This window comes from Corvus brachyrhynchos, unplaced genomic scaffold (genome assembly GCF_000691975.1).
Source record: "Corvus brachyrhynchos isolate BGI_N302 unplaced genomic scaffold, ASM69197v1 scaffold542, whole genome shotgun sequence".
Taxonomy (NCBI): Eukaryota; Metazoa; Chordata; class Aves; order Passeriformes; family Corvidae; genus Corvus; species Corvus brachyrhynchos.
The window spans coordinates 1,051,847-1,062,987 of record NW_008236766.1 but is presented as its reverse complement, the minus strand read 5'-3'; the positions used below and the strand labels follow the sequence as shown (position 1 = coordinate 1,062,987).

At 44.7% G+C, this 11,141-nt stretch overlaps 1 protein-coding gene across 1 annotated transcript in view; it reads left to right on the top strand.

Moving 5' to 3' along the window:
• Positions 1-11,141, top strand: part of ST5 (suppression of tumorigenicity 5) — a 159,783-nt gene that overhangs the window by 117,977 nt on the left and 30,665 nt on the right. Inside the window, 5 exon segments of the mRNA XM_008644869.2 lie at positions 174-270; positions 1,080-1,124; positions 3,374-3,558; positions 4,189-4,298; positions 5,865-5,934. Of these exon segments, the coding sequence (XP_008643091.1) occupies positions 174-270; positions 1,080-1,124; positions 3,374-3,558; positions 4,189-4,298; positions 5,865-5,934 (507 nt within the window).

Here is an 11,141-nt window from a genome sequence, read left to right as displayed (position 1 = left end):
GAAATGAGAATCAAAATAACTAATTGAAACAAATGGGATTTAAAAAAAAAGCGATAGTAAAAGTTTTGGGGGTTCAGCTGATCTATCATCTCTATTTTGTTTGGATAGGTTAATTAAGTCTCCTGGCAGAAAAATGTTCAGTCTTACTGATTCCTCATTTTCTTATTTTTCAGCTTGTCCAAAGAATCAATTCCATCTACAGTGCAAAAAGAGGGAAAAAGCGCCTGAAGAAACTTTCTATGTCCAACATTGAGACGGCGTCCCTACGAGGTATGGTGCAAGTGACATGGTTCAGTGAATCCATTTGAATGAACAGGATCATCAACTCCCTTCTTTCCTCCACATCTACTCTGGACTTCACTTAGTTTAGAACTTTCTTCTATGAATGATAACTTCCTCTTTGTAAGTTTTGTCCAAAATTCACAGTTTTGACCCTGGAGTTCTTGCATGCTTTTTCCCGGCACTCACACTGTGTAACTCACACTGTGCTTCAGACTGCTGCTGGAAAAACAGGGGCCAAAAAGGAAATTCAGGCCCTGTTTGTAGTAAGAGTACAACAGAGCTTTAATACAAGACCCCCTCAGTAACACGTTGTCATGAGGTTACTTTTGTCTGTTAACTCTAACTCAGTTTGATGAATTCTGGTGATTGGGAATGTTGCCCAGGCAGACAAAGCTCATAAGGCTTTCTTTGGCTTCTCAAGTGCTGCATAACTTAAAAAAAACAAACCTGAAAACAAGAAGTGAAAGGGTTAAGACCCATTTTCCAAATGGCCCTTTTGCAGCTCAGCATAGATGGGGATTCAGTGCAAACAGTTTGCTGTAATGGAGAATGAATTTTGCCCTTTCATCAAAATGAAGTTCTTACTCTCAAGCAATATTGAAACTGAATCCAAGGAAAACACAATCTAAGGAGTCATTCAAACTGTTTATTTCAAGATATTTTAAGACTGAGGAGAAGTGCATGTGTGGATCACAAGGCTCAGAGATGTGAGATAGGATTTTTCCCAGTCACAGCACAGTGAACTGAGTTTGTTTGCTCTGGTTTTGCATTAACTGATGCCTCTCTGTCCTCTGCAGATGAGAACAGCGAGAGTGAGAGTGACTCAGATGACAGGTTTAAAGGTAAGGGATCAGCCTTCAGTGACTTCTAGTCAGACCCTGTCACAGACATTATCAATGTGTGTACTCCTGCTACTGCATGTTGTTCCTGTCCATGGTCTGTATTCTCTATAGCTTCCTAACTCCGTTATTGCAGAGCTCACAAAGTTCCAACATGGGAGCATGAACGTGGAAAGCAAGGACAAAATGAGCTGTGAAGGTCTAATAAGGATTTGGCAACTGCGTCATATAATGAAGAACAGGAGCTTTGATAGATTGGCTTTGTCAGCCACTTCAGAGATGCTGATCTATTCCAGACTGACTACTGGGTGCAGGCTTAGAGGGATGAGATTGGATAAAGATGCTCCTTTCTTATCCATATGCTGCTTTCTGTGTTTACTCCTCGCTGCTGTTAGAGGCAAGGATCTGGGTCTGGTCCAGCATTGTGGTTCTTAGACTCTTTTATAAGTCTGCAGTCTCCAAATTGTAGAAATTCCTTTATCAGCACCTGCACAAACTCTTCCTGAGCCAGGCCAGTATATTATTCCCTCCTTTTCCTAAGTCCTGATACAGAAAGAGACCTATAAAAAAGTTGAAGACAGCAGCAACAGATTTCATTACTAAAAACCCAGCACGTTATTAGTAGGTGAGGGCTAAAAAATACAAGGGTGTGGAGCTGTTACAAGATATGGGGCAATCATTCATGTCTATCCACTGCAGATGTCACCTGCTTACTGTACATGCAGCAAGCCTTTCTGGAAAACCTTGTCTTAGGGAAACAGATTTGTGCCAGATAGGTGGTGGTAAGACCACCCAAAACTGGCAATGTGTGTAACATTGTACAGTGATGTGTGGCAGATGACTCCTTGCTCCTTTGTCTACCCGTACCAACCCAAAAGCACTTGCAGTTCTGTTTCTTTGTGTCAGCAAATAGAGGGGTTGCTTGCTCTCAAAGGCCATGAAAGAAGATAGACAGGGCCTGGCCCCTCTCTTATTCCTGGGAGGATATTCTGATCTCACTGAAAACCGGGAGGCTTTCCCCCATTGTTGTGGAACAGGGGATCTTCATTCTGATGTCTCTCTGAGCAGCTGTTCCTGAGTGACTTTGTGTTTACATTGATGCTCTCAGGGTGTGCTGAGCCAAAGACCCCCTTGTCACGTGTAGCATGACAGGACTCACTGGGTGCCCATCTGGTGGGGTGGGCTCTTTGGTTTCACCTCTAGCAAACGTGAAGAGTGTGGGGCTGTCTCAAGGCAGGAGCAGGCAGGTTGATTCTGAGGTTTTAGCTTCCTTAGCTGTGCACCAGACCCAAGTGCTTTATCAAAATAATTTTTAATTTTTCTGTTGAACCTGGTGTATGAGGGCCGGACATCAAGGGCTTTCCCTTTATTTCTGTCAATTAATTGCTGCTGTGAATGAGTGCTTGTGACATCTTATTTCCCTGCCACCAGGGCCAGTTAGCCTTCTGGAAGCTGTGGGCAGTGGCAGCGAGTAGAGCCTTAAGGTTTGAGGTGTGCTGCTAACAGTTCTTTTGCCTTTGCCCAGAGATCCTGGTGTGAAGAGTTGGGGAAGAGCATGCAGGGAGCTGCTTTTGCTGAGCTGTTTTGTTTTTCCTTCTACCAGAACTGGTAATGATGTTAATGACCAGTCCTCCATAGATATCAAGCAACAAGTCTCTGGATCAAGGCACATCTTTGCCTTGATGAGTGACCATGGATCTAAGATTGTTCCCCAACAGAATTAGCACTTACAAAGCAACCCACAGGAGGCAATTGGCACATCTTTCCTTTCTTCCCTGTCCCCCTTCCTGGAGATTATTCCATGGCTTCCTTTACATGGTTTATAGCAAAAAGCTGTGCTGTGTAGGGACAGGGCACAGAACTGTTTTTCACCAGGGTAAGCCAGGCCTCCGATGTGTCACCCTGGAGGCCCCAGTGCATTTGCACGCCCACATAAGGGCTTATAATCCAGTCTTACGCGTGAAGAAAAGCCAGACCTTTGGCAGGGTAACAGTTATGATCTGCAAATTATTGCAGTGACTGAGTGTTGCATCACTTCAGTACTTGGAGAAAGTTTTGATTTATGGGTGCAATTAGCAAGGGAGACTACAGAAGGTTTGCTAACTAGGTTTGCTTTTGAAAGGAGAACATGCTTGGAATAATACTCTGGCAAATTGAAAGTCCTTTGTGAATGGCTGTGGTTTACAAAAACACATTGCAGTCTCAGGTAATGATCTGTCTCTTTTTTTATTCCTTTTTTTTTTAAATACCAGCTCATACCCAGCGCCTTGTACACATCCAGTCAATGCTGAAGAGGGCTCCAAGTTATCGCACCCTGGAACTGGAGCTGATTGAGTGGCAGGAGCGGGAGTTATTTGAGTATTTTGTGGTAGTGTCCCTGAAGAAGAAGCCTTCTAAAAACACTTACCTCCCTGAAGTGACATACCAGTTTCCCAAGGTAAAAGAGAAATTGCTATGTACAGTTCATTCTAAGATCAGTAAAGGGAATAAATGGAAAAATGATTTGAAATCCAATTTTTAAACAGAGCTTTCAGAATTGTTCCAAAGCAATCTGTTACAAAGCAAAGGGCATAGAGAAGGTAACTGAAAGCTTTCCCTGTTTTCAAATTTATCTTTTCCAGAGCTGGAGAATTTGGCCTGATGGTGGATGCTTTAAAGACTCTGTTTAAATTCAGTTTCTAAATATTTCACTTTTAGCTCATTTTGGCTATATTAGGATTTGTTCCAAAACTCGCTGAAGGCACTGGAAAGACTTTTGCTGATCTCTGGCATTTCTCTTGTGCTCTTGCAGCAGAAAGGTATTTGAGTTAGGGCTGTGTTTTAAGAGGTCATCGTGCAACAAGGGAGTTTCAGGCAATTAAAAGAAAAAGTAAAACCCCAACAGTGATTATTTCTTTTGTGTGAGTACCTGTAAGCCTGTCGTGGAGTCATGCCTCACTCTGCCAAGCACAAATACAGGACAATCTGATGGGCCCTGGCTCTCAGAGCTCATCAGTGACCCTGCCCCCGAGCAGAGCTGGGAAGGGACGCCCCAAGGACTGACTGAACCTCGCTTTTCTCCCGGCAGCTGGAGAGACCAACCAAGCAGATGCGGGAGGCGGAGGAGCGCCTCAAGGCTATCCCACAGTTCTGCTTCCCCGACGCCAAGGACTGGCTCCCAGTGTCTGAGTACAACAGGTGAGTGCTCCAGAGCTCCTCTGCACGATGCAGTGATGCTGGAATGATGCTGGAGTGATGCTGGAGCACGGCTGGAGCAGCCACTGCCTCGCTGATGCCCAATTAAGGAAGCAGCAGTTTGAGTCTTGGCTGCTTTGTGATCAAGCAGCTGTATTTAATTTTTCTTTCCTTTGAAGCTCTGTGTTCTTTTTCTTCCCTATTCTGCCTGCCTCACAGGCCATGTGGCTGAGAGGAAGAGGCTTGAAGGTTCCTCTGAGTGCTGAACTCCAAAGCATAAATGGAAGTATTTAAAATAAATCTTAAAAAGGATGGGGCCCTTCCCACCCCTGCCCTAGTCATTCACCTCGGAGTGCTTGCCTCACATTGCAGGACACCCCTTCATTTGGCCCAAAACATTGCTGTCTGAGAACTTTTTGGAGCTGTGCTCCATGCCAGCAGAGGAGCTCTTTCTTCCTTCCATTGGAAATGAATGACTGTGGGAGAAGGGCAAAGGAAGGAGAACCAGGCTTGCATTTTCTTTTTCATTCAAAGTGACCTCAAAAAAATGTATAATTCCTTTTTCCCTGCATTGATATGTCAGAACTTGTTGATCCAAAGGTGTAGAGTAACAGGATAGGCAGAAGGGATGGAATCATGGAATGATTTGGGCTGGAAGGGATCTTTAAAGGTCCCTTCTGCCATGAGCAGGGACATCTTCAACTAGATCAGGTTAATCAGAGCCCTGTCCAGCTTGACCTTGAATGCTTCCAAAGATGGGGCATCTACCACGTCGCTGGAGAGCCTGTACTAGTGTTTTACCACCCTCTTTGTAAAACATTTCTTCCTTTTATCTAGTCTAAATCTACCTAGTTCTAGTTTGAAATCATTACCGTTTGTCCTGTCACTACAGACCCTATTAAAAAGTCTGTTTCCATCTTTCTTAGAAGCCCCTTTTACGTATTGAAAGGCCACAATAAGGTCTCCCCAGAGACAGCTGTAATGATACAAACCCTGGCATTTCCGCACAAGGCAGTACTTTATATAATGCCATTTGATACTTGCAAAGCAGTCAGGAATGTTTCTGAGCCCAGGCACAAATTCACAGACCCATCCCTTTACCTGTGCTGTAATTACAACCTTAAACTGTTTTGCTGCTCTGTCACAAATGGTATTTATCCTAGACAGAGACATAAAATGGGCTGGATTTTGGAAACCTGTGTTGTTTCTGGATTAGAAGATGATTTCTCTACTCTCAGAGAATATCTAAGGTTCTCCCTTTAAGAGAGCTCAGTTGAAAGACAGGATTGAACTAAAGGTAAAGGAGCACTGGAATACTGCCCTCAAAATCTGATTCTCACGTTCCTTCTGCAGTCACTGACATTCAGCACCCATCTCTTCTAATGAGACAGTTGGCTTGTCCTTAACCACACTGCTGACAGAATTCTTCCACAGAGTATGTCCTAATGATGAAGACCCTCCAGTGGGTAGAATCTCTTACTGGATGAGGCAGTGTCCCTTTCTAAGTGATCTACCTTATAGCCATGCTATAGTTCTGATACAAGCTCTGGGCAATTCACTTTCTCCTAGTGAGACCTTCTCTTTCATGCTGACTGGGGAGGACGGGAGCCGGCGCTTTGGGTACTGCAGGAGGCTCTTGGTAAGTACATCACCTTCACCTCAGAGGGCAGAATTCTCTCGAAGAGGATCTCAAAACTACAGTCTGAACTGAGGGTGTTTCTCATGGTTTTAAAAGGAAACAGGGTTTTCTCACTCTGAAATTTGGAAATGTAAGGATATCAAGTACAATGAGAGTTTGTAACGGCAGTTTCAATCAGATAGGTCCCAAGGCTTGTAGTGAATTTCTGAGAACGTAGAGAGTTTTTTGTTTGAGCACTTAATAAATTCTTTATGTTACGTACTTTCAAGCACAATCAGAAATTCTACAACACTGGAAACAAAGGTAAAGCTGGTATTTCTAAACATCTGTGAGTAGTGTTTATCTCTTGGGCAGCTGCTTACATCTCAAAGGGCTCTGCCAGCACTTTCTCATCAGTCTGCAGCTCGGGACCATGCAACAGGCTGGTGCCAGCACTGGGAAGTCTGGTTTCTCGCACTCTTTTTCAGTCCTCATGATCTGAGGTGGTCAACTGGTGAGGTGGGGAGCCTACAAACAGTGTTGTCTCACCACCTGGAAAATCACTGGACACTTGGTAAACTGAGAGCATGGCAGTGTGTGTAAAGCAGGGGGGAGGAATCTGCACAGAGGGTTGCAGAGTGTGTTAAGGGAGCTGGAGCACAGTGCAAACAGGGATTTTGGTGTCCATCCTGCACACCCGGTGGGATGGCAGCAAAGCAGAAAGCAGCTGGTTGTCCTTACACTGGCCTTGCACCTCTTGGATGGGTTTGGAGCTGTTTGTGAGTGACTTGGTGGGGAGCTGTGGCTCCTGTCCTGTTCTCATGACTGTTGCCTACACTTGGTTGGGGAGCTTGTATAGATATTGGAGTCTGGCTGACTCTCGGTGCCAAATGAATGTCCACGGCAGTTTGTAAATATGTCCCCCTCTCTAAGAGTAAGGCACATTGTCACTTTCCCCTCCCTTCCCTTTCTGGCATGATTTCCCACCTTGTCAGGCAGAAAACCTGTCACTAGAGCAGCAGCCTCCATCCTGCACCGCTGCTTGTGCCTGAGCTGGCTGTTCCCCTGCTCTCTGTCCGTGGCAGAGCCCTTGTCGTGCGGACAGCAGATGCTCTGTCTGGGAGGTATTGCTGTGTGTGGTTCCTCTATTTGTAAGAAGTTTCATTAAACTAACATAACAGAAAACTTGTTTATCAGTTCTGGGGGTGGTGTTTGCCATAGGTAGCATCACAGGGACTCACTCTGTATAAAAAATGTGTCAGAGTGGGCTACAACAAGGTTTATATGTGGGCAGGAAATGTCATTAAAGGCTTGTGCTGCAGTAAATCTAGGGCTGGTCAGAGGGTGATGCAGGGATGAACAAGGAAAGCACCTAGAAATCATCCTTGCTGGTGTAAATAAGCACAACAAGACGTAGGGCAGCATTACAATTCAATTTTTTTAAAATGTGTTGTTATTTAAAAGGATAATAAGGTATATTTAGAAAAAAAACCCAACAAAACCTTAGAAAATGTTGTCTAGAATTAAATTGTAGAATGTTTTCACTCTACCAGGTAAGGGTGGTTTAAGACTTCTATCTTTCTGAGAATGTTAGTAAATTTGTAATCATGCACAACCATTTGTGAAATGCCAAATGGTTGCTCCTGGACCAGGCTGAGACTGAAATAACCAGTGACAATAAAAGAGATTTATACACAGGAATGTTGAATCAGTTTGTCAATGAAACATTAACATAGGCTTTTTTTACTCACTTAAAGCTCAGTGAAATTCACCTGACATTAAGGACAACATAAAAATAGAACACTGTTTTTAAGCTGGTGCAAAAGATGGCTGAGCATATTAGGAAATACCAGGAACAGAATGAAATCAATAGTGCACACTTTTATATAATGGTGTTTTGAGACAGCACTGGAGATTTTTATGCTCCATTGGCTAAGGCAAAAATCAATCAAATAGCAAAAAGAAAAAGGGAAAACAAGTAGTGCCTTGCTAAATCTATCTAATAATTATAAAGCCAGTTATAAAGCAGATCTGCTGCTGCCACCTTGGGTGATCACTTAATTCCTGGATTCCAAACCCTGGCGTAGAGAAGCTGACATGTCTCATCCCACTGGTACAGCCTACTCAGCCAAGGAAAGGAAGGAGTGACGCCAGTGCACTTCACCAGCTTTGCCCTTTGTGGGGCAAATCCAGCCACGCCCTTCTGAGAGCAAAACTGGAGCTTAGAAAGAGAGGGGATTTTGGAAGCTGCAGAGAAACATGTCAGCATTTCCTCTACCTGTGGAAAAGGCAAAAGTAGCAGAGACCTCCTTTTATTTGGGTCCTGCAACCTCCTTCTGTCCTGTGGGGAGAAATGGTGGAATCTGGGTGGTTGCCTGAAGTGCCTTTTCCATAGGGCTCGGCTGTACTCACAAAGTGTAACAATTTCATGTCCCCTGCAAACATTGGTGCGTGGTGGGACAGCCTCACTGGTGTGTGCCTCAGTGTGATACGTCTCTTTACAGAAAATACAGATTTTGTACAGGCAGCAAGGAGCAGGTAAATCCTACAGGCATTCTTTATATACCAGCGGCAGATTTTTGTGTTTGGGGGTCCAATTTCCTGAGCAGGTTTTGGAAACTTACGCCAGGGTGGCTCTGATGTCCAGGAGGGCACAGCATCTCCTTCAGTTAGTCCCATTCCAGGCCTGCAAGTTCTGTCAAATGCAATAACCATAATTTGGGAACTACATGCGGTTTTTAGCAGACATTATGTAAGAGAAAGGCGAGGCCACACTGTAATATAGAACCATGAAAATTCCCTAAAATTCTTATAAACTGCTCCACTTCAAGCCAAGCCAACTGCTGTGAGGCTAATTCCTTAGAAAATGTTCCCCAGCTGTCCTGGTGAGGGATGCTCTTGTAATACCCAGCAAGAGGTGTCTCACACCTTCTGATGCATTTGGCAGCCTCGTTTGCAAAAGCTCCATGGCTGGCTGGGCCAGGCCGGCTGATCCTGTGAGGATGGCTGGCTGCTCTTCTGCAGGGTCTGGTGTGCAGATTCCTGCGTTTAGGAAACAATTGTGTTTTGTCAGCTTTGCTCTCCTTTGGTGTGTTGTGATACAAATAAACTGTTCCATTTTTTTTGCCTTCAGATCTCAGATTCTTCCAGAGCTTTTTTGGGGTCTGTGTGCCAAAACTACCTCAAGGGATACAGTGACAATTATGTTTTGTTTGTTCTAAAAATCCTGTACAGTATCCCCTTTAAATGTATTTATATTGTTTTGTTTCATTTTGGAACAAGATTAGAATGGAATGTAACCTATTGTCCCACAGCAGACAGTCTGCATTTCCATAGATAGCATGAAGTTTTCCACTTACATCTTGATACCTCCAAGGCAATCCTGCAACAGCTTTTCTAGTGAGTGCACACGTCAGCAGCAAAGATGATTTGGGCACCTTTGCAGGGACTGTTTCATCCTGGCCCTCTCTTCCCTGTCACATAAAATTTGATCCTCCGCCACTTTTCTAGGCTAAGAGAAGCCAGCCCCAAGAATCCATGGAGGAGCAGATGCCTGAATGTGAAGTGTGCACCTGAAAACATGGAAAGTAGTTGTTAGGTGGGAGCAACCTAACATCCTGCATTTGCTGGGGGCAGGAGAAGGGAATTCATTACACTGTGAAAGCAACTTTTGTGGGATGCAGACTGTTTATAGAGCTGCAAAAAGCTCATTGGAAAACCTTTTCTTCTCTTTGCCCTCTTCCATCCTGCCCTTCCCCAAGCACTTCGACAGCCCTGTGCACACTGGGTGCTCTGGCACCCAAAGTTCATGTTTCACATATAACAAGAAGTCTTTAAGAAGAGATCTTGGATTTACAACACCCACAGTTTTCTCATGGTCAGAATTTGGATTAGCCCTAACAAGGAATCAAGAGCCTCCATAGAAACTGGCTTGTGACTGACTTTTCATTTTAGCCTCCCAGTGTTTGAATTGTTCTGATTCCTGGCACCATTAAGGAACGTCTCTGTTTCTGGATATGCTGGCTAGTGCATGTGCTTTGCAAAGGCCACTTCCTTCACACAGCTCAGTGCTATGGCAGACTGGGAGGAGATCTCTGAAGGCTCCCCTAGATTCCAAGCACATGGGCGGGGAGGTGGGATTTGAAAGAGAAAAATGGCGGGCTTGGTTTTTGGAGCAAAAGCCTCTTGTTTCTCCTGCCAAAGATTTTGGAGTGGGCTTTGGTCAGTAAAATTCAGATTAAACTTGCTATAAAAAAGATTGTCCTGAGCCACGTGTAGACCAGCCCAGATGCAGAGCTCAGCTTCTCTATCTCAGCCAAGTTCTTATCAGTTCATGTTCATCATTTTGGGAAACTGTCTTGTTATCATCAAAACTCATTAGCATTTTCATTTTCTGGTACTGGACTAAGGCTGAAAATATCCTGGGCTTCAGGAAAACAAATTGAAAGCAAATCAAACCCGAAACATCAACCCTCCATCTCTCAGGAGCAGCGCAGTGCACCAAGGCAGAGTCACTCGGGTCCCTCTCAGCTGGGCTACTTTAGCATTTTGCTTTCCTGGACCTATTCTTTGTGTGCAAGAGTGAGCCTTGGGTGGAGGACATGACTCCAAGAGTGTGTAGCTGCCTTGTGGAGCACAGCCTGCAACTTGGGAGAGCTCCATTTTGGGAAGAGAGGAGGTTACACTGGTACTGATGGGCAGACCCAGGGCCTGAGCCTGCCCTAGTGAAGAGAGAGCAGTCCAGGCAGGAGTGTCATGTCCTATACGATGTTCTTTCCTGGGAAAGAAGCAAACTGAAGCACAATGGGTGTTTTAGGTCTGTCTTTGAGGTGTAAACTGATGGCTGGAGGGGAAGTTATGAGAAGGGTTGCCAGTGTTGTAAGTTTGAGGAGGTCTGCCCCTCAGAATGGCTCTGCCTGAGGCTTTTGCTTGCTGCTCTTACCACTGATGTGTGTGCATCTGTGAGGCTGTGCTGGTTGCAGGAAAAGGTCTCTGAAGTAGAAGAGGATGTCCTGCACAGTGAGTGCAGGGAGGGAAGAATCCCAGCTCTCACAGACATGTAGCCTTTAAGACATTTGAAAGCAATGATATTTCATAAAGGAGAAACTTGGAGTAAGTGCTAAGCAGTTATTGTTTCTGGTCTTATAGATGACCCAGGAATGTGATGTTTTTACTGGCACTCGGTGAGACAGCTCTTGGCTGGGAGCTGTCCAAGGCTTCTGGCATGG